This window comes from Neurospora crassa, linkage group I, assembly GCF_000182925.2.
Source record: "Neurospora crassa OR74A linkage group I, whole genome shotgun sequence".
NCBI classification, from domain to species: Eukaryota; Fungi; Ascomycota; class Sordariomycetes; order Sordariales; family Sordariaceae; genus Neurospora; species Neurospora crassa.
The window spans coordinates 7796012-7823982 of record NC_026501.1 but is presented as its reverse complement, the minus strand read 5'-3'; the positions used below and the strand labels follow the sequence as shown (position 1 = coordinate 7823982).

Here is a 27971-nt window from a genome sequence, read left to right as displayed (position 1 = left end):
ACAATTGCAGTGTCTCAGACAATTGACAGCGGGAAGTAAAAAAGTGTCGGCAACACCAAGAAGAAAACGGACACTGGAAAAGGTTGTTTCAAGCTGTGATTCCGTGCTTTCGGGTCGCTACGCTGATTTGAACAAAGCAGCTGCAGATGTTGATACTTGACGAAAGAAGAAAGAAGGAAAAGAAACGGTGAGTGATTGTTCCATGGCCTCTGAGCTGTATGTAATTACCAGTAAGAAACAGGCAAAAAGTCCATGCGTGATGCCTGATCGAGGCAAGACTGATCTGGTAACTTCCTTCCATGCATAACTGACGCGTTTCTGCGCATTTAACTGCATTCCCCTTGGATGCCTTCAACGCGCTTCGAACGATAAACATGGAGACGCGTTTGCAGAGATCCGACCAAGGTAGCTTCCTTCCAAGTTCTGCCCCACATGTACCCCACATATCGATATATCCATACATGTAGAGCCCCACCGATGGTGTTAGACAAACGTTAAATACAATACAGAAATAAAGCTCGTGCTTTCGTGATTTCGAGCTCGAGTCCTCAACATGATGCTAGGTGCCGTCGCCTCCCTCCGCTATCATCATTTTAGTTTCGGTTACATACCCCGACCGTGCTCCATTTGTGCTCCGCGTGCGTCGGGCTCCTTTCCGGGCGCCACGGTGCCTGTTCCCGTCGGCTGTTCCCGCGCACGCACCTCCATTGTTGCAATCCCCTTGTCCACTTTCAACTGAAAACCCTGTGAAGGTGATAAAGGGCTGCATAGCTTGGATGCTTCAGTAGAGACTGTGGGCTGATCTCAGTCATCTCTCTCAATCTTCGCTATGGGGCTGCTAGGAGATTCTGGCTTTACTCCTACTTGCGGCGATGGTTTTCGTGCAGAAGTGTAGATGTAATCGGTCAAGCGAGCAAGCTCTTCATCATCGGAGGAGTCGAACTCGTCCTGATAAGTATACTGTTGTTTGCCAGATGCCTGGTTTTGAGGCTTTGCAAGTACTTCCACTTGCTTTGGCGAGCCTTCCCCCGGTCCTGCCATGTCAGATACCTGCGACGACATATCCGAGACCAGATCGACGACAGTTTGGGAAGAAAGAATATCTGCGGCCGTCTCGACGACTATTGACTTTGTGTCCTTCCCAGGGCCAGGGGCAGAGTCGATGGAATCGGCGGCCGCGGCGTCGCTGACAGTCAACGCAACAGGTACAGGAGAGAGTGATCTTTCGGGCGTTAATTGACCATCTTCAGTAAGGTCTATGGCCATTTCTGCAGCTCGAGCTGGTCCAGGCTCGTGTTCTAGACCCCGTGTTCCTGGCCTTGCCATATTCGCTGGGTGCCGTTCAGGCGCTTTCCCTTTGTCCAGCTTCTTCCCATCGTGATCATGGTCGGAGTCGGAGGGGCGTCCCGTAGGTTGTGTTCCGGGTAGCGCTCCCGTGTTCTGAAATGCTTTGCCGTGCACGTCTTCGCGGTAATCGCATGGCCGTTCCGCTGCGTCTTTTCTGTCGCACTCCATCCACTGTTCCTTGAAGTTGAAGGGATTCAAGCACTTCTTGACGAGTCGACCCATTGTACACTGCGGGCAGATGGCCTTTTTGGAGGGCGGCGGTGGAGCTGTAAGCATGGGGTCTGTGTTCCAGATCTTGTAATACGTGCAACCCTTTCTCTCTTTGTCGCTGCAGCTGAGTCGATACTTTCCGGCAATGTTCTGGTCGGGATGGTCCAGGCTGATTTGCTTCCTCACGAGATGGCCGAAGTCGCATTTCGGGCAAAAACCATATTTCCATCTGGGAGTTTTCCCAGATCTCCCGGTGCCTGTGCTGCCAGTATTGCTACTCTGTGATGGTTTTGGCTTTCCTGGAGTTGACAGCACTGACTTGGTCACCCGGCCGCTGATAACCACGGACTGCGATGGGCCTCCTGCCAGACAATCAGCTTTTTGTCATGATTACGCCAGAAGTTACAGGGAGCATACTGACCGGGCGCCATGGTTAGAAATCTCCACACGCGTTAGTTAAAGATCGGAAAAAGTTCAGAGGGTTGGGCGGTTTGGTATTGAGATTGATCTGAGGAAGTTTCAGGTCTGCGAGGAGTAACGAGCTGAAAGTTAATAACGAACAACCTTTCTGCCTCGCCTTCCTTGTGTGCCTTGATGGCGCACCTTGAGCCCAGCCTCAACTACCGACAGGCCAATCCAAAGCTCTAATGATTGAGCGCATAGCGAATAGCTTGATCCCACGCATGAAGGCGCTTAACCAACCCAATATCGCTATTGCAACCCATACCTGATATGTCGGGAGTAACAGAACCTGATTACCGGTTGCTCGGTGAACGGGCATGCTATGCACAAAGAGTATGGGAACCGGGGGAAACAATGGCTCTCTGTCTTGGCGTTACGATAGGGTCCCATCAACAGTCCCACCACCCGCACCCACAGTTATTGGTGAGGTAGCTGGTACACTAGATAAACTTCCTGGGTTGGGGTAGAGGAAGATAAGCAGTGCCCGTTGAGGCTTACTCCGCTTTTGAACTTCGATCGACGAGATGATTCAAAACCCATGGCAGAAAGGCACAACAGCGAGGATCCTGAAGATGGACAGGATTTCAAGGGACATCGACATCTAGGGCATGTGCCTCTCTCAAAGGCGTCCGAAAAAGCGCGGGACAGGGTTAGGGTGGCAGACCTCGGCCAAGAGGGAATACAAGATGAGCCGGAAACTGAAAGCGCCCGTCTGTCATCTTCGGACCGTGCGCTTGGTGGACACTTTTCTTAACCAAGGTGTACCATTACACCATTGACACGTTTTGATATCCCTATACATATGTCAGCTCGACACCTTTGACGAACCTGCCTATGAAAAGAGAGGAGGGCCAATTTGAGAGAAGTCAAAACTAGCTGTCGAGCCTCCTCGGGTTACTGCCTCGAATCAAGTTTGATGAACTCCTGCTACATGGTTAAAGTCTGAGTATAAGGTCTGGCATCGACCATCTCGAATTATTTGCAACGTTGGGGACTTTGGCATTGGAGCATCCGCTCCGATTAAAACGTCTAGTGATTATTATGTCCAGTGAATCGTAACTGGTACGCGGCGTCATGTGGCACCGGCGTACATTTGGAGGCCCCTGATTCTTTTCGTGTGGCTTTTCTCCCGAGTCGGGCACGCTGAGTTCAACCTCGAAATGGTATCGTATCTCCTCGCTCGGACGGCCGTGATGATACAAGGAAATATGGCGTATTGTGTCGCGCCCGGCTTAGTCCCAGTCATCGTCGTCCTCTTCCTTGTGGTCAGAGGTGCTTCTGATGTTCTTGCTAAAGAGCTTCTCCTCCTCTGCATCCTGAGCCTCCCTCCTTCTCTTGGCAACCCGCATGTCATTGTCAGGGATCGCCCCAACATCGACGAGTAGCTTATCGATGTCCAACATGTTGGTCTTGACACCATGCATTGTCATGAGTGTCACAACCTGTTTGACAATATCCCCCTTGTTATAGACCAAAATCGTAGGACAGTTGCGCTCAGGGTAGTTTTCGATAGCTTGCGACGCTCTCATTTCGCAGAACTTGATATCGCCGTACTCCCTTGCTGCCTGGCGCCAGAGCTCTGACAGAACTCTCGACTCGACGTTGGTGCCCAAGGAGGAGGTAAGGAGGACAAACACTGGTCCATTCTGTGACGCATCGGTGACTTCGCGGGAGTATTCGGGCTTAGATAAGGGGTAGACGCTGCCGTGTACCGACTTCTTTTGCAGTGCGCTGAGCTCCTTCATCCTCTGCTGGCGGTAAATCTCCAGGAACTCTTCGTCCTCCTCGTCTTCTAGTTCGTCAAGCTCGTCCAGGTCCTTGCCTTCAAGCCTGTTCTCGTGTGCAAGTCGGCGCGCCTCCTCGATAGCTTCCTGAATCATAGGCGTCGGGCTAGGGGGCTTCTCGGGGATGACACCATGCTTGCGAAGGATATCGTTCCTACAGAACTGTAAGCGCGCCTTGACCGCGAGGATGTGCCTCTCTGTCTCTCACCATTCTGTGTCGGCGTTAGGGTCGTCGATAGGAACAGCTATGCGCTGGTCTCCCGGGGCGGCCATCTCGAACGTGCGTGGCGGTCGAGGGGTATTGTCGGCTTGAAGGAGGGGCGAATTTGCGGAGTGTTTGGGAAAATGCCGAGGATGTTCACGGAGCCGGAGCTTGTCAGAAAGGAATGGGCCTGGAATCTAGAGGGTAGCCGGCGCGCAACTGTGAACTGGTGTCGCGACTTTGGTGGTGTAAAGGTGTTTGCAAGAAGAACGGTTGCTTGGGACGGAGATGTTGCTTTGCGATTCGAAAAGTGACCCCTTTGGAGCTGTCTGGCCTCGCTGGCATTTCCACTACCTTACGCGGGCGGTCTGCTCCTCTGTTGACATCCCCATCTCATCACTGCCCCGCCTTGTCCGCCAGCCCGCCCCAGTCCAGTGGGCCGTCCCCCGGGAATCCATGCAGCGTCACAGCAAGAGCCTTGCACCCCCCACTGAACGAGCCTTTGAATCGCCCAGCGAAGGTGGCAATTCTAGGCCCCACTTTGACAGCCAAGGTCTGTGCAGCAGGGCTTTTCATTGGTTAAAAAACCGAGCCCTAACTGTCGCCTGCCAAGCCTAGCCACTTTTGCGTGTGCTCCTCACAGACCGAAAATTTGCCTGAACTTTTGTGTCTTGCTAGGTTCGACCTCCCCTCTTTTTCAACCACCAACGAGCACAAATCTGCCGCCAATCCCACCAGATTTCATCATTCAACCGAAAGCTCGTTGTCTCGACATCGAATAATCAGTCAAGATGGTAAGACCCTGCCATTTTCGATTTTGCAGTTTTGGCGATGGAAACGGATTATTGGGCCATTTTTCCACGACGAGAAATGTGCATCGACACGGACGGAAAAACGGGTGGAACAGCGGTGGAAATCGAAAACAACGATTACGGCGGACATCTGGGCGAGAAAGGACGCCGAGGAAAGCGCTGGATTTGATGGAAATGGGGTTATTTCGATGTTTAAACATAGGCTGTGATGCTGACAGTTTGATTTCTCAAGGTTCTCGCCGTTGATCTCCTCAACCCCAGCCCGGCTTCCGAGGCCCGCAAGCACAAGCTCAAGGTATGCCGCATCGATCCCTGGCGATATGAAAACATCACGGCCTCCTAGCCGCGACATGATACTGACAACGCGTCATAGACCCTTGTGCCTGCCCCCCGCTCCTTCTTCATGGACGTCAAGTGCCCCGGCTGCTTCACCATCACCACTGTCTTCTCCCACGCCCAGACCGTCGTCATCTGCCAGGGCTGCACCACTGTCCTTTGCCAGCCCACCGGTGGTAAGGCTCGCCTCACCGAGGGCTGCTCTTTCCGCCGCAAGTAGACGGATCGAGGGTCGGTTCTTTTCTTCAGCATAACGGCGTGGTAATGGGGACATCTTGGTATCTGCAAGGCTTCTGCCAGTCGGGCGCATAGAAATATCATACTCGATCGTCAATCAATCTCGTTGCGGACAGAAGATGGATTCGCCAGAAGATGTACCTCGCGCGCACAACAGAATTGGGAGGGCGTTTAGGGGTCCGGATATCTTGCATCATCCTCGTCTTTCTCGATCTTTGCGCGCGTTTTCTGCTGGTGTCTTGACGTGCAGGCCGGTTAGCCTGCTTGGGTGGATAGTCGGAAAAGGCACATGTTTCATGATTGCCCCGACTTACGTGCCATGGGCGGATGGCATTTGACAAGCCGCGATGCGGATTGCTTTGGTTGTTTCCATACCTAGCGCAGTGGACAGGCTATGGGGAGGACACTGCTCCGGCACGAATCTACGAGAATCCACGACACGTGTCGTACCATATTCTGTTGTGACGTATTGTGTTACCTCTGTTCTGAGCCGGTGTATGTCCCGTTTATGCCTTTCATGTTGTCTTTGACGAAATAATGCGTAGTTGTATAGGGTCAAATAGCGGTCTGGAAAGTAGGTTGGGGACGTGTTTACAGTGATGTCTCTACTAAGGCTGTGAATTACGACAATACTACTCGCAGCTCTGCTATACAGTCGAAATCGACGGTAAATCTTGTTCAGGCCCACGAGCTAGCCCGTCACAAGTGTCCATTATGCTGCTGGTTCCCGCACCGCAATGTTATCTGGCATTATAAGCTTCAGTCATTGCTTCACCAACAAGGTTTTTCAAAGCACAACTATCAACGGCTCAAGCTACACTAAGAGTCGAGGCACAAATGGCCACCATGAAGGATCCTGATAAAAGATGCAACCTGTCCAATCAGCACCTTTGTGACAAGATCAAGTTTAGGTGTAACCAGCCGAGAGAATGCCAACCCAGGCGAGAACAATATCCAACAGTGACGTTCGGAGACAGTTGTCCGGCCCTGCTCGCTGTGCCTGTTTGGGAATGGCATGTGGGTTTAGGGAAGACCTGCTTCTTATCATCGATTTCGGCCACCACTAGCCTAGCACCCCACGACAGTACAAACTATTACAATGGCCTTTGATCAGAGCTTTCGAACATAGAAAAACAAACGAGACTTGGGCGTCCTTACATTCTTACCGTCGTTATATCCCCTTGCCGTTGGCGTTGAAGCCCTGCGGTGCCAGGCTCCCGGTTCTGGCCAATAAGGGCGGAGCTGGTTTCGTCTACACTCTACGGCGGTCGGCAAAGACAACTTGGTCGTGAGTGCTCGTCAAGGTCCTCAACGTCAAATGCAAGTGCAAGAGGCCTGGCCAGACCCACATGAACACATGCGACTGGATCGCTTCCGGCAACCCGACTCGTGAGTGGTGAACCCCAAGCCCCAACGACCCAACGGTTGGCTGACCGGCTTGAGTGCTTGCATCTTCAGGGCTCCCCCATATCCTTGTCACACCCCCTTCGAAGCACTTCCCACGTCATCTTCCTGCTCTTCCCACCACCACCACCAAAAGGAAACTCTCCCGACACCACCAAACAAACGCTCTTCAATCCCATACACAGCCTTCAGTCTGATTACGAATCCAAACCGTAATTACCTTCCGAAATCCAAACCCAAATCATCTTCCGAACAGCGTCAGATCCACCAGCCGACAAACTAACCAATTCCAATGTCCAACTCCCGAACCAAACGCCAGTTCGCCGGCGCAGCGAGCGACCCGGCCCAACGGTCAATTACCTCATTTTTCAAGACGACACAGACCAGCGATGACTCGCAATTCGACTCTACCAGCGGTGCATCGCCCGCGACGGCCGCTGCTCCGCTAAATGGTCCAGTCCTCTCGCCCACTATCCGATCAAGTCTTCTGAACGTTGGCATGCGCGTGCGCAAGTCCGTCCCGGAGGGCTACAAGACCGGCAAGATTGCCTCAGGGTTTCCCTCCTGGATGGACGACAGTAACAACACCAACAACAGAAATCATATTTCGGGCTCCGGCGCAAGTGCATTGGCAGGAAACAACGGTCACAACCGTCCAGTATCGGCCGCGCCTTCTGCACCCCCCGCCGCCGCCAGTGCCAACCGGGAACTCACCCCCTTTTGCGGGATCCACAAAATCGGCGGGTACGCCGTCCAAGACAGCAACAACAACAACAACAGCGCTGCTTTGAGCAGTCAGGATTCCAATGCCAGCAGCACCATCAGCAATCCTTCTTCAATCCGCTTTGCGATGACGCAGGTCCAGGATGCCGCCAATCGCAAGCGCATCCATGAAGACGGAAGCAGCGAAGAAGGCGGTGCAGGACTCTTTGGCGAGGACATGGATTGGCGTCGTCGCGAGGAGTTTTACGATGACCAAGATGAGGAGAGAGCCCCGCGCAGCTTGGAGCCTATGGCTTGGTGTGGAGGGGGGAACAAGACGAACACTATTGCCAATGACCGCAGGGTGATGGCAGTGCCCAAGAGACGGGGCAGCCAGTTTACTCAAACTACCATCAACTTTGGGGGGTATGTCCCCCAGTCTTCTGGTGTCGCCCCGGTAGATGATTTCGAGGAGGCGCCTTTCTTGGATTATGGGCTGAGTCATTATGGGGGAAGAAGTGGGCATATGGATATGGATTAAGTAAAGCCAGGATCCGGCGGTTCCTTGCTTGTGTTAGTTTGATTTCGTGGTGGTGGCATTCTTCTTTTTGCACGTTTATCCTCCTTTATCTCGACCTGGCTTTGACGCCTCGGTGCATTGTTCGCGGTGCGGCGTTTATGGAGTTTGTTACGAGGGGCTGATGCTGGTAAGCATTCGTTTATATGGGAGCAGGAGTATACGCCCCAGTGGCCTTCTCTTTTTCTGTCAGCCTTTCGGCCGCGTACGGTTCAGTTCATCGATCATTGCCAACAGGAAGACGTCCTCTGTATCATCTATTTTGTATCTATATCGAACCCTCGACAGGACGTGAAGCGCTAGACGAGTCTTGCATACCTATAATCTAGACTAGACCTCAATTAAGGCCAATCAAATAATGTTCGATCCATTCCTATAACGTGTGGTCCAGGACAACCATATTTGAGTTCCTTGTAAATAGACGGCCAATGTGAAATGCATTTCGTCTCTTATGGATCTTCATTCATCTCCAGAGCCGTCCACATACTCAAGCGGTCCGGGTCTGCAAAGAACCGGTGATGAAACCGCGCACGTTCTCCTACCTCTATAGAGCGGGGAAAGGATCCCGAAACTCGAGTAGATCTCTCTGGCCATAAAACTCACCGGCGACAGTCAGAATCATGTTCAGTGTCGCTCTCATGTTCAGTCGTTGTCTTGTCAACTCATCTTCCCGTTGCTGAGCTTCAGCGTCAGCAGCAGCAGTATCCTCATCAAGCTGAGAGAGCAATCGTGCCTTCGCAGCGGCGATGTCAGCCTCGGCATCGTCTTTTGACGATGCAGCAGGAAGGTTGGGGCCTCCCTCCTCATCATCGAGCACTTCTCCATCATCGATCTCCATGTCGATCTCTCCCCCATCTGCCTCTTCCTGCTCCTGGCGTTGCTCGACCTTGACCGAGTTGCCCTCGTTCCCAGCAACAACGTTTGCAGCTTTTGAAGAGTCCTCCTCGGTGGTCGATTCAACCACGTCCTTTTCGACTGTTTGGCCCTCCTTCTCCACTCTCCCACCGCCCTCATTACTCGTACCCGGCTCCATCTCGACCAAAACCACCTCCTCTTCCTCCTCCTGCTCCTCTTCGCCATCATCATCTCCAATCAGCAGCTCCTGCCCCTCCAAATCACCCTCCACCTCTTCCTTCAACGCCGCCATCTGCGCAATGCTCACCATCATTAACACTGCCCTCTTCCCCAACTCTCTCACCCACCCGATGTCCAGATGATCCATCTCCCCTCTGTCCGGCAGTCTTGCCAACAGCGCCCATATCCACCGACTCGTGCGCTCTCGCAGTTCACAACCCCGACGAATGAATTTCCCGCCCAGGATCACGCGCAGAAGCTTGAGCGCGCCGAACCGGTCCATGGCGGCCACCTGCGCGGGAACCGGGTCCGTGTAGCGGATCCGGTTCGTCCAGACTCGGAAGGTCCGCGACTTGGGACCAAAGGAGCCGACTTGGTAGCCGTGGTCTTTGTCGAGCGCGGCAAGGAGGGAGGAAGGGGGGGGTTGGTGGAGCATGGAGCGGAGCGCGGAGAATTGGGATATGAGGGAGGCGAAGTAGGCTTCGCGGGCGAGGTGGCGGTTGGTGGTCAATAGGGCGTGGGCGCGGGAGGTGTCGGTTGACGAGTCGATGGAGGAGTCTTCATCATAGTTGGCGCCGCCGTAGCCGTAGTTATCGTAGTTATCGTCGTCTTCGGGGACGGGCTCGACGAGATTGTCAGGTGTGGCTGTGTAGGCGCCGTCTTGGTAGTAGCCACGGGAATCGCCGAGGCCGTCGTGGTAGATGCTTCTGTCCACGTTGTTTGATGAATCATTCGAGAGGTACGGCGGGAGCTGCGGCCCAGCTTTGGGAGCTACGAGGAGGTGAGGTATGCCGTTCGCCTCTTGCCTGTGTTACTTACCATTGTCAGTCATCATGGTCTGCAGCAATTGGGAGAAATTGAAATTGTTTAGCCTAACGGATGTTTCTGCAGAGGGAGGGGAGGTATGAGTATCCAGGGAGGGGAAGCTTACCGAACAGAACGGAGATAGGCGAGGGCATCGTCTTGGTCCTCGAATTCCAGGTCTTCGTCGCTGAGCGTAGCAGGTTCGTCGAGGCCAGGGAAGGCGGCGCGTTGGCCGTATGTAGAGTCGGTCTTTGGCTCCGTCGATTTGGATTTGGCAGAGGAATGCTCTTTCCGCCGCTTGGCTACGGGTTGCGGTGCTGGCTCATCGTTATCAGAGTATGTGAGGGCATCGTGGTGTCGCTTGGGGCCCATGACTCGTTGTCGAGATGGCTGCTCTGCGCGCCAGTTTCAGTTATGACTTGGTTAAGGTGAGACAGTGTCGCCGGGTATGATTCGTGCTGCACTCGTTTGGCAGACTGATGAAGTAGTTCGGGTGTGGCTATTGTGCCAATTGAAGGCTGGGATGGAATTTGCTGGAGGTTGCAAGTGGAAGTCGGGGTACTTTGTTGTGACGACGTGTCTGGCATAACGAACAGTGACGAGACGAGCGCTGCTGAACTCGCCAGGGGCTCCACTTTGCATTGTGCATGTATGATGATTGGTTGCACTGGCTTAGTTAGCATATGAGAAGAGCGAACTCATGATAGAAGGTGCTTCTCACCAAACAAGCAAAAAGGAGAAGGAAAAAAAAAAAAAAAAAAAAAAAAAAAAAAAAAAAAAAAAAACATTTCTAGGGAGGTGACATACATAGAGGGTGAAATTGATACACTTGGACGCGAATCAGAAGGCAAACAATAAATACAAAAGTCAAGCGGTGGTTAGGTATATATGAAGATTGTCAAGAGGTGTGCTTGTTCTATTCCCCAGATCTTTTGTATCTACAGTCTTACAGAAGGACGTTATCGCTGGTTAGAGCAAATCCTTGATTTCGAACAGTTTTAGTTCTACATACCAGGAAGAGAAGTCACAATACCTGCCAATGTAGAAAGGACCGTGACCATTCGCTCCATGTATCATAATGAGACCGCAAATTAAAGACTACTGCAAATCCTTTATTCACCCTCCTTCCCTCCACGCACTCTCTACCGGTGCGCAGGATCAAATGTAGCGTATCAGACAGAGGCTCCAATCCTTCCGGTCGCCTTTTGGTCTCTGGCTCCCAATATGAGCTTTGATTCCCCTCTACTTGACCTCCGTGAAAACATTCATTCCTTCTTTCTTCATATACGCATTAACCTTGAACGTGCGACATACGTAAACATAAACATAAACATAAACACAACAGAACCAGATTTCCATGCAGTGAAGAGAAAAGCAACGACCCAAGGAAGACGCATCACTATGTGAACAGGGCAAGCTTGAAAAGGAAGTGCTTCTGATGGATGATGGTTGGGATGCGCGAAATGAACCAAGACGTGACAGACCCGAGAAGCGTATCATAAGAGATGATAAATGCAAACAATCACAGAACATGAGAAAATCAACGGGTAAATGTAGCTTGCCAGAGGCCAAAGGCGGTTTTATAGACCCGAGGACGCCACCCCTCTCGTGCCTCTCGTAACTGGGAGGATGCCATCCCTCTTGTGCCTCTCGTAACTTGGAGGATGCCACCCCTCTCGTAATCTAGAAGGGGCCAACCTTCTCGTTCCCACAAGCAAACAGGTTGACGTGATAGTCCCCGCGAGCAGCGCAACCCAAAACCATCCGATGAGGATGGAATGCAGTAGCAGAAATAGGCGTGCCCTTGTGGCCCTGGAGAAAGCTGGAGTAGGGCTCGATCCGGGTCAGCTCATGGCCATCAAAGTCAAAGACCTTGACGAGATGCGCCGAAGTTCCACTATATAGCGTCATGCGAGTTAGTTATTGTAATCAGTTCCGCGTATGATGATCAAGGGTGGGGAAACCTACACAGCAAAGACAGGCAAGTGTTCATGGGTGCTTGCCGTCCTGAGTACGTCCTTGGTGGTCTGGAACGATTTGAGCGGCTGGTCCATACGAATATCCCACAACCGGATCTTGCCGTTGCGGCTGGCCGACAACAGTTCTCTCTGTCCACCGCGTTGCATGTGCACCGATCGTACCCACTGCCTCTTCTCGTCCTTCCATTTCCGAACCATGCTTTCCTGCGGCTTCATGCGAGTATCGAAGACTCTGATAGCCCCGTCGCCAAATCCGGCGACAAAGATGTTGCCTGTCATCTGATCTGACGTGAGCGAAGTAACGCAGGAGCCGGATCGTGCTGGAATTTCATGGGTACACATTTCATGACCGGCATTCCAGATGCGAATGACCCTCTCATCCCCGGCCACGAGCACCTGACCCTTGACCTGTTGCCAGTCGAACACCATGCCCGAGTTGACGTTGGACGGAACCATGTGCGTCAGAGCGCGCCAAGCTGATGCCAGCTCGATGTTCTCATTGCTGTCGTAATTCCGGTAAACGCGGATTACACCGTCTGATGACCCCGTCATCAACAGCGCTTGATCGTCTTCGTTGATGAACTTCATGTCTGAGATCTTGGAGCCTTCTGGGTTGCCGTTGGAGAAACGACTCTTCCGGGTACCCTGTTTCCAATCCCACACGTTCACTGTATTCCCGTCATCTGCGACGGCCACGTAATTCTCAAACTGATGAAAGCTGAGTTTCGCCGGTTGTGAACCATTGTTAATGACGCCGATTTGGTCATTCCACTTGTGGGTTCGCGCATGCGTCTTCTGGGGCTGAGTCTCTCTCAAAACGGCCTCGTTGCGTGAACGGCGCCAGAGGCGTTCGTTGTACTCGTGGCTGCCGGGCTCTTCGGCCTCCGATGCTTTCATCTGCGGCTCGCGGAAATACTCTATGGACCAGTCCAAGAACGTGCTTACCAATGGTAGGCTAGGCAGGTCTTTCATGCTGCGCTCTTTATAACCAGCACATGACGGTTCGTTGGCAACGTGGTAGTTTGCTGGCGAAGTAGCCTGATCATTCTGCTCAGGTGGCGCAGAATCCAGGCCCGGACCTTTTCGGCTGCTTCGAGATCCACTTCTTTGTAGCCCAGGGGACAGTGGCGGAATCGAGGTTGAAGAAGGGTCCAGGGTCCCCATGAGGGGGCCAAACAGGTAACTTGCAGTCCTCTTGAGAAGGCCTGGCGAAGGCAATGGCTGTGCGACTGCAGCGTGAGTGCCGGCAGCGGCGCTTCTCTGGCTCATATCACCCCTCGACACTTTTCTAGAGCGCCGGAGGATCTCGTCCATGAGATTTTGCGTTTGCGTTGTAAGTGGTGATTGAAGAAGTGCATTGTGAACATAATCCACGATGATGGTGGCATCTCTTTGGGTTTCGGGATGTGGATCCACGCTCAAGATGTTGATGTGTTTCCAGCAGGCAGCGAAGATCGAATCATGCGCTACACCAAATGCTGATGGTTTGATACTGCCATCTCTCTCCCGGTTTTCTCGGCGAGTATAGTGTAACCCCATTCTGTGATCTTGGCCATCCTCTGGCGGAGGCGAAGCAAGATAATCCTTCTCCTCGGATAGTTGCTCGAAGGCGGCAACCAGGAACTTGCTCTCATAACGCAGAACGAAATGAGAGAAGAAGACTAGAAGCTCTTTTCGGACAATCGGGCTGCCGTCTGTAGCCAGTTCAAGCATGGTCCAGGCAACGCTTTCCTCGATCCTCGCAACTTCGTCCGTGAGATCCGGGATTCCTAGGAACGTGGTCATAGCATGCGCCATAGCTGCCCGTACTTCAGGGTTGGGGTCCCTACTAAGGTGGGAGAGTTTCGAAGTGGCGTTCTCCCGAATGCCCCTCCATTTACCTTCAGGAAGGTCCTTCCAGAGCTGGCTGATGCAGAGGCATGACCATTGCTTCAGGAGGGGGCCTTCTGGGCGTGCAATATGGTACAGGCAATAGGTCATAATGTCAGTTGAGTTACACACAAGCTGTCCAGGTTTATAGTCTTTGCACAGCATAGCCAAGATGAAAGCACACATCGCCTTGTGCTCATCCAAGAACCCGACGCTAACCATGGAGAGGGTATCTTGCGGCTTCATTATGGCCGCGAAGTAATTGTACCCGCTATCTTTGATGAGGTCTTGCTGGCATGAGATATCGACCGCAAGAACGCGAGTCCAGATGAACACCATGACTGGCTTTAGGTCTTGTGCCGCCGACTGGAGGAGCTTCAAGACGTACGGGAAGATGCCAATGCTGAGCGCCAGTTGTACTGCCCAAGGGCCAAGGTCCAAGAACCTTGCTAGTAGGACCAGAGCTCGTACTCGATGCTGCTGACTTAGCAACACTTGCAGAACCACTGGAAGCTGGTCAGGTGGCTTCTGGGACAAAGCATCCCCTCGAGTCAAGTAGATCTCGAATGCTGTGAGCTGCTCCGCGAAGAATGACGAGTTGATGTACTCATACTCTATCCCTTCACTCTCCTTTCTCTCGAGGGCCGGCAACTGGGCAAGAGCCAGATCGACGGCCAAGTCCCAGCTCTCCCAAAGGGGATGCTGACGTGTATCTGGCAACTCTGGATACGACTGGGGATGGCAGTTGTACACAGGCATGATACGCTGTGCGAGGAGAAAGTTTCGGAAAAGAGCGGCAACCATCAAATCTTGCCTAAAAAATTTGCGGAAGAGATGGCGTGGTAGCGTGGTCCATGCAATGGTATCTGTGATGGCAGTGAAAATCCAGTTGAGCTCTCCGAGAGGCGTCCGGCGCTCCTGAAGCCGCCCTGGCAGCTTCTTGGCTCGCTCAGGAGATATTTTGGTTTTTAGCGGATTTTGCAGACAGAAGAACCAGAGTGCCATCTCTATAGGGGTAGTCAAGCAGCAAGTGAAGAGATCAGCAGGCAGGTCGGGGTTGGTTGGCAGATTCTCCTTGACGTTGCAGGCTGCCAGATGGATGTAGGGACGGAAGTTAATCTTTTCGTGGTTTGGGTCCCGTTGTGCCGCCTCCTCTTCTTCTTGCTCGTGCTTCTCAACAAAACGGTGGTAATTGGTGAGGATATTGCCAGCCTCGGAGCAATCCCACACATATATCGTGGGCGCCTGCAACCATTGCTGAAGGTCGTAGAGAGAGACGGGGATATACTGCGTGTAGTTCTTGTTGAAAACCCAGATCTCTCCCGAGGCTGTTGGCTTGGGCACTCCATGCCCATTGTAATGGAAGAGCACACGCTCGTCCTTGGCACTTCTTCGGAGGGAGACACTGAACCGCTTGGTTTCTTCGATGGACGGGTCTAAATACTGCTTGTAGCGCGTCCGAATAGCAAGGGTCTCATATTGAGATTGCAAAGCTTTCCCAATATTCTCCAGTGCCTTGGAAACAGGAGGCACCGTCGGATCTTGCCAAGCTTCAAGCCGGGCACCCGGGGTGGTGCGAAGTTGATCTGGCGGTTCCACTCCTATGTTCAAGCATACTGCTATCGCAGCAGAAACTGTTTTTAGGCGATCGCGCATACGCCAGTCTTGGATCTCGAAAGCGGGTGTCTTTGGCTTCCCTGTTGTCTCATGTCGCTTATCGGTAAAGTACATGTACCAGCTCTGCTCAGCGCACGGTTAGTGACACCCCAGCCAACGGCAGAGACACAAATCAACGTACATTTGCAAGCTGAGAAATGACTTCTTCAGACTGATAATGGTCCTCGAACCCATGCCTGGCACCCCAATCATGGTACTCTTCGTCAACTTGTTCGATGGGGCTTTCCCTCTCCAACCGCAGTCCGTATTCGCTCTTAGACCGCGTTAATGGCGCCTTGGCCGGCCGGGCGACAGGCATATGGTCGTCGTCATCAGATTGCCCGCCATGCAACGTGGTTCCAGGAGATGTTTGGTTATTGTCGTCGGGGGCGCTGGAGGGGCGTCGAAACAAGGGCGCTGGTGAGGAATCGGACATGCGTCTCTGTATGTTGGATCGAAGTGGCAGCTGGTTATGGGCAGCAGGATGAGAGGTCCCGTTTGTCGCGACGCGCTGGTTGCCGTCTTCTGGCCTCTGAGGATGGACTTGTGACATTGTGACTGAACTTTGACGAGCTGGGTTGTTCATTGTGTGGCGGGATGGTGATGTAGCAGTTGATGACGGAAAGCCGGGCCTCGCGTAACGGCCAGAGGTGGGAGTGGGAGCAGAGGGCTGTCTCTGGCCAAATTCTGCGGAGCCGGGGTGGGAGGCGTGAAGAGAAACAGCAGTCATGGTACGCGACTAGACGAGAGCGAAGGTCATGGTCCTCGGAGGGTAGAGTCGGGTTTTCAAGGCCGCGACGAGGCCGGGTAGGCGATGAGTCGAGAACAGAGCAGCGGTGTAACAACTGAAGTCTGTAAAACAGCGAGCGTACGGTGACTTGGAGGTGATGTCGGCGGCCCAGGTAGATGCGCTATATCAGGCGGCACAACCAGAGCTGTATTTCCTGCAGAGGAGGGGACCGATCTGAAGGCTAGGGAAACGCAGAGGTTCGGATGCGCGTGGGGCAAGCGTGCGATTGACCGTCGGCTGTAACGAAGATGATGCGTATCTGACCAAGGTAGCCTGGTGGTAGTAGTTTGGTGGCAGTAGTAGTGCCGTCGTGACTTTCGTTGGATGATGCCGGTCTTTGCGCTGTAGGTTTGAGAGATGGGATTGGGTCAGTCAATCTAGCTAGACTTTTATCAGAGGCAGCTGCGTGCGGGTTATAGACGTAGATTCCCACTGCAGTGGGTGAAATGCGCTTCCGCTTGTGTAACCAGAGCCTACCAATTGTCACTGCCAGCAAATTGCCTGTGTTTCCACTACTTGGTATACCGAGGATATCGCAATAGCAGTTGGTGAGACTTGGGCAATACGAAACTACACGCAACTCCTACTGCTTTGAACTGGCAATGCCGGCCGTGATGATGTCGGCAGAGGGAACCGCTTCCTTGCCTGTGTGTTGTCGTGGTGGGTGCGGGTGGTGGTGGTGGGTTGATGCGGGCCGTGGAGCACAGACGTGTGGATGTGGATGCGCTGCCCATCAGCCATACGCTACTTGGGGGTTTCTGGGTGCCAAGGCTTCCTGTCCAGAGGGGAGGACTGCGGGGAGTGCCCGTTTCTCGGATGCTACACTACACTACTAGTCGTACCTCAAGTATTCAACCTCAAGGTAGAGTGAAAACAGTGAAGGGTGACCTGTACGGTACGTCTGTACCTAGGTACTAGAGGTAGTGTACTAGGTAGGTAGGCAGGCTGAAGGCCTTCTTGGCATCTCCCGCATACAAATAAGCCCAGCGGAGGTATTGTACCGCCCGAACCATCACGGTGTCACCACAGAAGGAGGCACTGAACGCACATGATGATGCAGTCAGTGCACATGGTGGTCCATGCTTTCAGCCTCACCCCCCTCGTTGGTACAAGTACGCTAAGCTGCATTCCTTGCGCCGCAACGTTGCCATTCTCCGTGGGACTTTTCATTCATTATCGATATTGCCCGAGTTAAGAAACGGTTCGTTGACTTGACTCGAGGCCTGCTTCGAGGATCTCACAAATCCATGCGTCGCCTCGGTCTGGATCCGATTCCCGTCGTTAGCCAATCACTTCTACATATACTGACTGTGCAGGACGGATTATCATCAGTTTGTCAAGCTTTGCGAACATGGAAATCTCCTCTCTATTGGCACGTTTTCAACCATCGAGCCATATGCATCAGTTGTCCTATGAGCCCTCTCAACACAAAATCGGCGAAGCTCACTCGACCGCAAGCCACGCTTCCATGGTATTTGCTAGATATCGATAGTCGTGCATGATGTCGCCGGCAGATGCCGAAGCCTTCCTGTTGTTCCTGCTCACCTGCTTGTGTCTTGATATTGACTACTTCGTTCCGTATCCTAGGATGGTTTAACACGATGGGATGGGCTGCAGTGGCATTCACACCTGAATATTCAACATAATCTACCTTGGATTTGTTGGCTGTGGGAAAAAAAGGTTCGAGTTGCATTGATCGTGCTTTTGCATGAACTCCAATTTCAAAAAATATCGGGGGTGGAGCCCCGGCCATTGGGGATCGCTGAGCAAGGGGTCTGTGCGCTTCGGCCCTTTGCCGCGGAGCGGGAACTTCACGTGAAAACGTCCGGAACGGGAGCCGGCCACCCCGAGGACACCTGCTCCGAACAAGTCCAAACGAGTTTCTGCATTCTGTCACGACATCCGACCAACCCATTCACATCGATACGGACACGGGAAGTCACCTTCTTGGAGATACACATCCTCTGCATCCGTACGTACCGGGTTCAGTGGCATGTCGATGTGTTCTCCGCATCGGCATCAACTCTTCCGGCCCCTAAGCTTGATGGAAGATGCTTGATGGAAGATGCTTGCAGGAAGCGAGTGCGGGATGGTCTGTGCGTGAAAATAAGAAACATGAAACAACCAACGTTGGGTCCACGCTATCCTGTTGGACCCGAGATATGACCCCAGAGGAATGACACGCTTGAGGCTCAATACATGTTCGTTGCGGAGAACTTGAATCTCTCCTTGTGCTTTTGGTGTTGGTTACAATCTACTATCCATCTTCACCGTGTTTGTATTCTCAGAACAGAAAAGTACCGTAGCAACGGTAAAACTGACAAGTACAAGGTGCAGGAAACGAAAGGGTTCAAGGTCTGCCAGTCAGCTGCGTTTGGCGGCCCTCAATGAGTATGTGCGTGGCGGTCGAACACCTTCTACCCTGCATTGTATATCGACATCTTGCCGAGTTTCTGTTGTCTTTTCCTTGTGCTTAAGGACCAGAGAGAGAAGATAGCAGTAAAGTTTGGCCGTATAGTTGTCGGAAGGCGATCTTATATCAACTAGTTAGGTATGCGATATAGCTTTGCATTATTTCGACGGCCTAACACCATCTACCAAGTTGGGCGCGTAAAATCACCGCTTGTGTTGAATCACTATGATGTGCCCGATAAAAGATCAGACCGTTAACTTTTGACACAGCCGGGTCACAGGATGGCGTGGTATTATCCTATACACTTTGACAGTCACAACACTATCGGACTTGGAAACAGTGTCGTACCATTGCAGGGCGGAAGTGTGGTCTCTTATTGGAGACCGTTTCGCTCCAAACAAAACAAAACCCGGCTGAAGGGTGGTGAGAAAGTGCGGGAATGAAAGCACTACTGTTGCCTTCATCTGACTATGCATGTCTTGGGGCAGGTATCAGTATAAAAGTCAGTACTTATACTTTTGCAATGTCAAGCTGTTACTGGGGGCCGAAGAACGTTGGACATGAAAATGAGAGTCGCAGGTGAATACATGGCCAGGTAATTACACGTTTAGGTTGCTGCTACCTTGGCAGAAGACCGAAATTGTCTAAGGATTGTAGAGTGGAAGTGAAGTGCTTGCATCAGTGGAACTTCCAACAATGGAAGCGTCCGGGAACCCCCCTCCCCTGGAACCCCCTTTGTTCTCTTTCTTCCACAAAGTCTCCGCTTCTTCGCTGGAGGCTGCTGTTCCTAAGCTTTCCATTGGAAGCTTTTGGTGGCCGCTTTGGAAGGTTGCCAGGGTTATGGTCAGATTCCCCATCTCAGCGGGCAGCATTCGCGGCGATGTGGTCCTGACGGAATGGACGGCCATTCACACGGACGGCTGCAGCCTGCATCTTCCACCTGCTGCCGGGCTGCGCTAACATCTTGTCCGTCAGGTACGGATTACCTAGGTTAGTATGGTGTAGCAGCTGCAGGTGCAGCAGATGCCCCTCGCCTGGGTTGCTGGTTCCATTTCATCAAGTTGTGTTAGTTTGTGCATCACACTTGGGCAATGGTAGAGTAAAAGTAAAAGGGAAAAAAAGTAAAGGATTGTTCTCATCTCTTCTTGTTGGTTACTACAGTACCTATCCGTCCACATCTATTTGTCGCTTTCTTGGCGGTCCCTCCAATTATCAACAAGTATATGCCGTGGTTCATATCATCATCTCAATCAATAACAGACGCCCTTCTTTTTCGGGCGGCGCGTGCCTGCCCGCTAGGTGAGTGCTTCCATACGTACAGGGACCCCCTCCCGCCCCCCCTAAAAGGAGAACCCGACCTGGATGAGGATGAAAGAGTGGAAGTGACCTGAACGCCAAACAAGCTTTTTGGACCCGACAAAAAAAGCAAGACTACGTTATTTTCGCTGTGTTACAGCACGCCGTGGTGCCATCTTTTTGCCATTTACGAGCATTTGCTAATTGCCAACATCCCCGTCATTTCAATTCAGCAGAAATTCGATCGCTTGTTTACCCCCCCGGCTCCACCTCCATTTACAGACGACAGGCCGGCCGACCGATGCTTGCCCCCAGCCATCTCCAAAATCGACGAGCCTTCAACTCCCTCCTCCGTCAGCGTCAGTGAACTTGTCGCGGTCCACGGTTTCACGGTCACGGCTTACGGTCACGGTCCAGTGTCATCGGTGTTCCTGGTGTGCTTTCACTCAGATTCTTCCAGCACGAGCCTCCTGTTTGATTGTAAGCGTCTGATACTACGCGCGCGCCCGACCCCCCCGCTGTTCGCTGGTACGGTACGGTCACGGTCACGCCATAGATTACCACGACCTCCCTCCCGAACCCCAGAGTCGCCCAATTGCCCGTGCGGCTGCTGTCGGACGCCCCGAGCTCCCAAGTCACGACGAGACGAGCGTGTAAAGACGAACACCGACCTCGACGCTCTCCCTTCGGCCTATTTTTCTTTCCCGACGACCTGAAGCCCTAGGCGAAACCAACTTGTCGCCGCTGCCCCCAAAGGGCGGCCCCAAAGACTAGACATGGCCTTTCTTTTCAAGTCCAAGAAGAATCACGACAGAGGGCCAGGTAGCCGAGATGGTATTCCGGGACCGGGGTCGGCTTCGTCAACCCAGAGCGCGACTGCGCGCGTCAGGGACGAGAAGGGCTCCCGATCAACACCTACCGGTAGCTTGAACTCCCTCGACAATGACGGTAGCGTAGGCAGCCCGGAGCAGCAAAACTATGGCCGCCCTCGGGGCCAGACCCTCGAAGGGCAGCATCAACATCAACAACAAGCGCCCTCGCAGATGCAATCCCGGGAACCCCCGCAACAGCCGCCGAACGATCTTCCTGTAAGCCATGATTGCCATTTTCACATGTTGAATCCTCGTCATATTGCTTTGCGCCAGGGCATTCGTCGTTATGGGATGAAATTTCCTAACACTTTTAAATCAATAGTTTCGCAATGGCGCCAACCCCAACCCAATGCCAATGGCAAACCCCAACGCTTCGCTTTACCCATGGTCGCAAAGGAGGTTAACATATACGACATCTCAACCAAGCCCCTTTCCCCGATATGGCGCCGCTGTCAATTCGGTATCGTCTAAAGAGGGCGATATCTATGTGATGGGCGGCTTGATCAACAGCTCAATGGTCAGAGGCGACCTATGGATGATTGAGGCTGGTGGGAGTATGGCCTGCTACCCTCTTGCGACGACGGCAGAAGGTCCTGGCCCCAGGGTTGGACACGCCAGTTTGCTGGTTGGGAACGCGTTTATTGTGTTTGGCGGAGACACCAAGATTGATGAGTCCGACGTCCTCGATGAGACGCTATACCTCTTGAATACTTGTAGGACACCTATCGGCGGCTTTTTCCTCTCCAACAAGGTTTTTGCTAACCACTTTTAGCTACGCGACAATGGTCAAGAGCTCTGCCCGGCGGTCCACGACCTGCGGGTAGGTATGGCCATACTCTGAATATTCTAGGATCCAAGATCTACGTCTTTGGTGGCCAGGTAGAAGGATACTTCATGAATGACTTGGCAGCTTTCGACTTGAATCAGTTACAAATGCCCAGCAACCGCTGGGAAATGCTGATAGCTACTACAGAGCCCGGAACTACCCCTCAAGGCAACGTTCCTCCTGCTAGGACAAACCATTCCATGGTCACCTTCAATGACAAGATGTATCTGTAAGTCCAGCCCATTCGCCATATCACTGGTGGTATAGATACTGAATAGAACTAGGTTCGGAGGCACGAACGGTTTCCAATGGTTCAACGACGTTTGGTGCTACGACCCATCGACTAATGCCTGGACTATGCTCGAATGTATTGGATATATTCCTGTCCCGCGCGAAGGTCATGCCGCCGCCATCGTTGACGATGTCATGTATATTTTTGGAGGGCGTACCGAGGAAGGAGCGGATCTTGGTGACTTGGCCGCTTTTCGGATTACCTCTCGCCGCTGGTATACCTTCCAGAATATGGGCCCTTCGCCCTCACCTCGATCCGGTCATAGCATGACGGCAGTTGGCAAGACTGTTGTGGTTGTAGGTGGAGAGCCAAGCTCTGCTACGGCAGCTGTCAATGATCTCGCCTTGGTTTACTGTTTAGACACGACAAAGATCCGATACCCACCTGATTCCGCAGGCAATCCTGGTGCCCCAAGGAACGCGGTAAGGCGGCCAAGTAACGCGACTCCTCCATCTTCGAGCCAAAACTTCCCGCCCCGAGACGGTTCGTCGGGCCCTCCCGACCAGAGACGGTTGGTCGGGCCACCTGGGGACGCCGGCAACACTACCCCTCAGAACGGATTCAGAGGCCCCCCAAATCCAAACGACCAGATTGGCCCTAGAGGCCCCCCTAATGGGCCTCCCAAACCTATGAGACCTGGTCCGCCAATGGGTCCAGCCGGCCCTCCCCCTCAAGGCCAACCTCCAAGGCCGGGTGTGAATCCAGCAGTCGCCCGAGCAAGGAACGCCTCTTCAGACAGCAGGGCGGACTCTTATCAAGGCTCCCCTACACAGTCTCCAATCGTCCAACAAGGTCCAGTTTTCACCCAAAACGAGAGTTCCGGGTCTGTGGGAAGACATACCCCAACTCAGAACGCACCGCGCTCTGCATCGTCTGCGTCACGGCAGACGGAACCCCCTGCTGCTGAAACACCCAAGTCCAAGCCTCTGAAGCAAGCCCGCACGCAAGGATCGGTCGACAGCTCCACGGATGCAAACCTGAAGCAAGCAGCCAATCGTTCTGCTTCTCCGCCGGCGCCTACTGCGAGGCTGAACAGCAATTCCATCAACCGAAGGTCATCGCAGCGGAATTCTCAAACAGTCGTACTTCTGAAGGAGCTAGACGCAGCAAGGAATCGCAATGCCTGGTATGCTTCGGAGTTGGAGTTGGCTCGTAAAGCCGGTTATGTGCCCACCGCCTCGATGAGCCCAGCGCTAGACCAACGAGCGGCGGAGACGTTTGACGACGAGGACAGGCCTTTGATCGAAGCTTTACTTGCCATGCGCACTGAGCTTGCCAACGTACAGAATTCAGTAGACAAACAGGCAGTTCTCGCTGCGAAGCAAATTGCCGAAGCCGAACGACAACGGGATGCTGCTATTCAGGAAGCGATCTATGCCAAGGCCAAGCTGGCAGCGCAGGGAGGAAGTGCCAGGAGCACACCCCAACTCGATATGGATAAAGATGGCAACGATCGTGTGGGTGAGATGAGCAGAAAGCTTGCCCAAGCCTTGAGTATCCAGAAAGATCTACAGGACCAAGTGGACCGCCTAAAAATCGACCTCGACGCCGAGAAGAAGGCCAGGAAACTGGCGGATGATACGGCCAGTGCTGCTCAGAAGAGGATGGCGGACCTGGAGCATTATAAGCAAAAGAATTCCGGCGAGGTTGAGCAACTCAAAGCTGAAATGCATATGCTACAACGGCAGGCAAGAGAGGCTGAGGTCGCAGCGTCGGAATTCGAATCTACGGCACAAATGCTCCGTCTTGAGAAAGATGAACTGGAAAACAAGTACAATGAGGCCGTCGGTAACTCTAAGCAAAGCGTCGAGACATTCCAGTCACTGCGGGAAGCGGTAGCTGCAACAACCGAAATGAGAGAGACGCTGGAAAGGAAACTCGATGAAGAGCGTGCACTCCGGGAGGAGGTTGAGGCCACGTTGAACAAGCTCAAGGCTGAGCGTGAGGTTCAGGCTGCTGAATTAGCTACAATCACTCAGCGCCTGAGAGATGCTGAAGAGCGAGCCGAACGCCATGCCAACGAGGCACGTGTCCACCGTCAAGCCGTGCTTGCCGGTTTGGATAAGCTGCCGACAATGGAAAACCGTAATCTGGGCAACGGCGAGATTGACCGCACATCTGCCCTTCAAGGCCAGCTAAGCGCCGCTAATGCGCTGGTGAGGAAGTACCAGCAGGAGGCAGATTCTGCCTCAGACAAACTACGCATTGCAGAGGAACGCATTGCTGGACTTGAGGCCTATCAAGAACAAGCCAGTCGTGAAGGTGTCTCGATCCGCAGGCAGTTGCAGAGTGCCCTAAGAGAAACCCAGTCCCTTCAGGCCGCCAACTCGGATCTCAAGCAGCAATTGGCCAAGCAACAACTAGAAACCAACGCCGTCCTGGTTCAACACAACACGCTCAAAGATATTCTCACTGAACGTGGTATTTCACCTACCAGTGTAAACCGTCATAGTCGACTCGGCAGCCCGCGTGAGGGTTCCCCGGAGGCGATGCGCTTGCGCGAACTTGAACAGCAACTTGCCGCGGCGCAAGCTGCGCACGAGGAGACAAAGGCGTCAGCGGCAAAGCAAGCGCAGGAAGCGGAGACGACGTATCGTGACAAGCTTGCCCAGCTCGATAATGACTACCAGTCAGCTGTGCACTATGTCAAGGGCACCGAGAAGATGCTTAAACAGCTTAAGGAGCAGCTGACACGCTATAAGACAGAGAACTCCCGCCTCAAGGAACAGATTGTTGAGCTTGAAGACAAGGTTGGGGGCGAGACTGGCGGCACCGGCGCACCTGCGGACTGGGAGACTGAGCGCGAATCGCTGCAAGGGCAAGTCAGCGAGCTTCAAGCTGAGCTACAGAGGACGGCATCTCAACTCGATCAACAGCTCAAGTCCCTGCGCGAAGAGCTTGAAGATGTCCGCCAGGAACGCGATTCGGCGGCTCACGCCAGCGACGACGCCAGCCGACGTCTTGAAGCGACCAAGAAAGACCTAGAGGAGCTACAGCATGAGAATGCCCTTCTGGAGCGCCGCGCTCGGGATGCGGAGCAGAAGGTCAGCACACTGCTTGATCAAGTAGAGATGAGCGTCGACAACTACCGCAGACGCAGCCGGCAAGTCCCGAACGAAGCGATCGGGGCTGCGGTGACACCAGTGGGTCCTTCAAATGAAATAGGACATGTCAGGCATGAGTCCAGCGAAGCCGAGAGCTTGTACGGGCCAGGACCCGATGCTAGAGATAGCGTCGCGCTGGATCACCTGACAAGCGAGCTCGAGACGTTGCGGAGCCGTTGGGAAACCAATAGTAAGAACTACCGTCACAGCAACGCGTTTGATTTTGAGGGCCTCGGAACTCCTACCGCATCTCTTCCCAATCAGAAGAGTGACGGTACCCTCGGTCTGAGCGAAAGTATGGCGGATTGGAGGAAGAAGAATTTCGACGATAGTCACCTTGATGATGATGAGCATCCACCGGCCGGATCTGCCAGATGAAAGAAAGGAATGCAGGGAAAGAAGCTTAGCCATATAGGAAAAGCTAAGCGTGTAATTTGATGGTGGCGGCAATTGCACCCACCACACCAGCAAGCAAGCAGTATATCAGCGAAATCTTTTTGTTTTATGGGGGGGAATACTATGCCATGAACGAAGACGTCTTGATGTTTGATGGCTATTTTTGGTAGAGATGTGCTTAATTTTCATACATTTCTTACCTTTTCGATAATCTGACGTGGATGGGGAATAAAAGGAAATGTCATTTTGCTTAACACCCGAACAGTTTCTATATAGCTACTTGTTCTTGTGCTTTGGCTGCTCTGTGCTGCTGTGACATTCATTCTTGCCTACCTTCTTGTTGTTGTCTTATTGGAGACACTAATCTGGTTGTAATTTTGATGCGGATTTTAATTCCGTCGATTTTCTATGGAGTTAAATGGCAAAGTTCGGGTAGTGATCTTGCGTAGAGTTTAATGGTTTCTCTTGGGTGACAGGATGTTAGGAAAAGAAACTCGAAAGAATAATCTTACGTTAACGATGAAGACTCAATCCTTGATAGACAATTTCAGTCTGACATCTAAATGTTTCCAAAACGATATACAGTTGACACTTCCAAGTCTTTAATGAGACTGCGCTCGATAACAGAGTTTGCGACTGTCTGCATATAGGCCCATAACTTACCGCATGTCCAGGAGTGTACACTGCAAGTAGCTTAGTTAAGATCCCGGAAGATATCTCTAATTTTGAAATTTTGTGTCTATCGAAAAGCGAAAAGCATGACCACAACTACAACCCCATTTTACCCGGCTGTAGTTGCTGCCAACAATTTCTCCTTTTTCTCATCCCCATTGCTCTTTCTCATTCCTCCTCCGTCGAGTCATCTCGCTATGGCCGCTTATCAAGAGCGTTGGGTGACGACACTCCATGACCCTACCCAGCACACCGTATCAAGGTGAGAGGCGTGGCTCTGAAGGCATACCATTGCTCATTAACAGCAGTAACCCTGATGGCTCCAAGTTCATGGATGTAAACAACCCTCTTTTCCGATACATCCATACAGAACTTCAGAGCCTCCACCCTTCGTTCCCCGTTGTCAAATCCCCATCATCATATCCTCATCATCGTCATAGCTGGACACCATAACAACAACCCAATCCCCTCCCCCGTCCTCTTCATCTTCCTACTGCGCAGCAAACAAACTCATATAAACTCCCCAGGCAATCCCGGCCAAATTGCCCGCCAGACTCCTCGCCGCCACCGTCTTCAAGACTGCAAAGTTGACAATACTCACAAACGGCCAAAACTTCCAGCTCGCCACCATCAGCCCCCAAAACTCGCGCTTCGACTCCTCCCAAACCCAGTTCCAATTAACGCCATGATACTGGATCGCGTTTCCCCTTTTGAAGCTGTCGATCAAAAACCACAGACTTTGATCGGGTGAGGCGCCGAACGTAGAGGTGGCCCGGTGCTGCATCGCGGCTTGCGTGCCGCGCATGAACATGCTGAAAAGCAACGTGTTGACGGCTGCCCCCACGGTTTGGTCGAGCAGCCATTTAATGAAGGTGTTGCCTTTGTTGAGACGCGGTTCGACGAGCGTGCCGAGAGAGGCTTCGCGGTCGAGAGCCTTTTCGTCGGAGGCGGAGGCGGAGGCGATGGCTTCGCGCGTGGGGGAGACGTGGTGGGATGGGAAGGTGGTTTCAAGGAGTTCTTGCCTTTAAGGGGGGGTGTTAGGTAAGGTCACTCACTCATGGGTTGATGGCGCCGAGGAGAGGGAGGTTGTTCTCGGTATTTACTAGGGTGAGGACGGAGGATATGACTGAATGATGGACTCCGATCTCCCTTGTGACCGTCCACACCGACAAAGGGCTAAGAGACTTACCACAAAAAATTGGGAGGCGTAGAGATCACACCAAAGAGGAAGAACTGGAACACTGGCACCCAGTCAATCACCAGAGGTGTCTAATCAGCAGAGTCACCAATTGTCAGCATCAAGATCTCCAAGTATGTGCATGTGGCATTACGTCATCGCTTCCACGATGAACATGAGCCAGAGTGAGTTTTTCCACATACACCGTCTTTGTAGGCACTGATGGCCTGGGCGAGAATGTTTGATATTCCCGCAATGACTGCCGCTTGTAGCGTGGCTTTGATGATAGGCGATGGCTCGTTATCATCTTTCTTTGCGGGAGCTGCTGGCTTGGGCATTTTGCGATGAAAGAGGTTCCTGCTGTTTGACGAGTTCAGTGGTCGGATTGCTTTGAAGCTAATCGTAGGTGATTTGGAGGTGAGCGAAACGGAGTATGCAAAAAAAAAAAAAAAAAACGATGAGGAGCATGGAGGAGTACTTGTAAAATGAGTGTATTGGCTTTTTGGAGGGGAAGGAAACGAATAGACTAGAGTGTAGCCAAGGTGACGGCGGTACAGTATAGACGGACGACTTAGCAGCATAGCGCCAGATGCCCCACCGGTTGGGCAACACAACAGAAAACCGGATGAGATAAAAAGGCACCAAACGAACTTACCCAACCGAACGCGAGAAAGAACG

General features: G+C 52.7%; 8 protein-coding genes across 10 annotated transcripts; 3 read left to right on the top strand and 5 right to left on the bottom strand.

Annotated features, from left to right (window-relative positions):
* Positions 1–174: 174 nt before the first annotated feature.
* On the bottom strand, positions 175–2621 carry NCU00616. 3 transcript variants are annotated; one of them, XM_011394494.1, is made up of 3 exons: positions 2161–2621; positions 1979–2082; positions 175–1919 (listed from the first exon to the last, which is right to left on the bottom strand). In XM_011394494.1, exons 2-3 carry the CDS (start codon positions 1986–1988, stop codon positions 805–807), a joined length of 1125 nt encoding a protein of 374 aa, XP_011392796.1. In that variant the 5' UTR covers positions 1989–2082; positions 2161–2621; the 3' UTR covers positions 175–804. The 3 variants fall into 3 exon arrangements, with proteins under 3 accessions (XP_011392796.1, XP_011392797.1, XP_011392795.1); XM_011394495.1 differs by having other exon boundaries at positions 1975–2364; XM_011394493.1 differs by having other exon boundaries at positions 1979–2364.
* A 200-nt stretch (positions 2622–2821) lies between these two features.
* On the bottom strand, positions 2822–4452 carry NCU00617 (phosducin family protein). The gene is made up of 2 exons (XM_960664.2): positions 4012–4452; positions 2822–3957 (listed from the first exon to the last, which is right to left on the bottom strand). Exons 1-2 carry the CDS (start codon positions 4074–4076, stop codon positions 3252–3254), a joined length of 771 nt encoding a protein of 256 aa, XP_965757.1. The 5' UTR covers positions 4077–4452; the 3' UTR covers positions 2822–3251.
* A 165-nt stretch (positions 4453–4617) lies between these two features.
* NCU00618 (40S ribosomal protein S27) lies at positions 4618–6241 on the top strand. Its single transcript, XM_960665.3, has 3 exons — positions 4618–4799; positions 5050–5112; positions 5191–6241. The coding sequence occupies exons 1-3, from the start codon at positions 4797–4799 to the stop codon at positions 5371–5373; spliced, it is 249 nt and encodes an 82-aa protein (XP_965758.1). The 5' UTR covers positions 4618–4796; the 3' UTR covers positions 5374–6241.
* A 623-nt stretch (positions 6242–6864) lies between these two features.
* NCU00619 (hypothetical protein) lies at positions 6865–8443 on the top strand. Its single transcript, XM_960666.2, has one exon. The coding sequence runs from the start codon at positions 7087–7089 to the stop codon at positions 8035–8037; it is 951 nt and encodes a 316-aa protein (XP_965759.1). The 5' UTR covers positions 6865–7086; the 3' UTR covers positions 8038–8443.
* Positions 8444–8617: 174 nt separating this feature from the next.
* Positions 8618–10323, bottom strand: NCU00620 (hypothetical protein; the record flags this gene model as incomplete). Its single annotated transcript, XM_960667.1, has 2 exons — positions 8618–9953; positions 10079–10323. 2 exons carry the CDS (start codon positions 10321–10323, stop codon positions 8618–8620), a joined length of 1581 nt encoding a protein of 526 aa, XP_965760.1.
* A 499-nt stretch (positions 10324–10822) lies between these two features.
* NCU00621 (TORC1 growth control complex subunit Kog1) lies at positions 10823–16903 on the bottom strand. Its single transcript, XM_960668.2, has 3 exons — positions 15598–16903; positions 11920–15539; positions 10823–11848 (listed from the first exon to the last, which is right to left on the bottom strand). Exons 1-3 carry the CDS (start codon positions 16183–16185, stop codon positions 11635–11637), a joined length of 4422 nt encoding a protein of 1473 aa, XP_965761.2. The 5' UTR covers positions 16186–16903; the 3' UTR covers positions 10823–11634.
* A 3142-nt stretch (positions 16904–20045) lies between these two features.
* NCU00622 (cell polarity protein) lies at positions 20046–25735 on the top strand. The gene is made up of 4 exons (XM_960669.3): positions 20046–21042; positions 21149–21539; positions 21599–21881; positions 21937–25735. The coding sequence occupies exons 1-4, from the start codon at positions 20731–20733 to the stop codon at positions 25424–25426; spliced, it is 4476 nt and encodes a 1491-aa protein (XP_965762.3). The 5' UTR covers positions 20046–20730; the 3' UTR covers positions 25427–25735.
* A 414-nt stretch (positions 25736–26149) lies between these two features.
* Positions 26150–27631, bottom strand: NCU00623 (integral membrane protein; the record flags this gene model as incomplete). Its single annotated transcript, XM_960670.2, has 3 exons — positions 26150–27138; positions 27306–27385; positions 27497–27631. The coding sequence occupies 3 exons, from the start codon at positions 27629–27631 to the stop codon at positions 26607–26609; spliced, it is 747 nt and encodes a 248-aa protein (XP_965763.1). The 3' UTR covers positions 26150–26606.
* Positions 27632–27971: the final 340 nt, after the last annotated feature.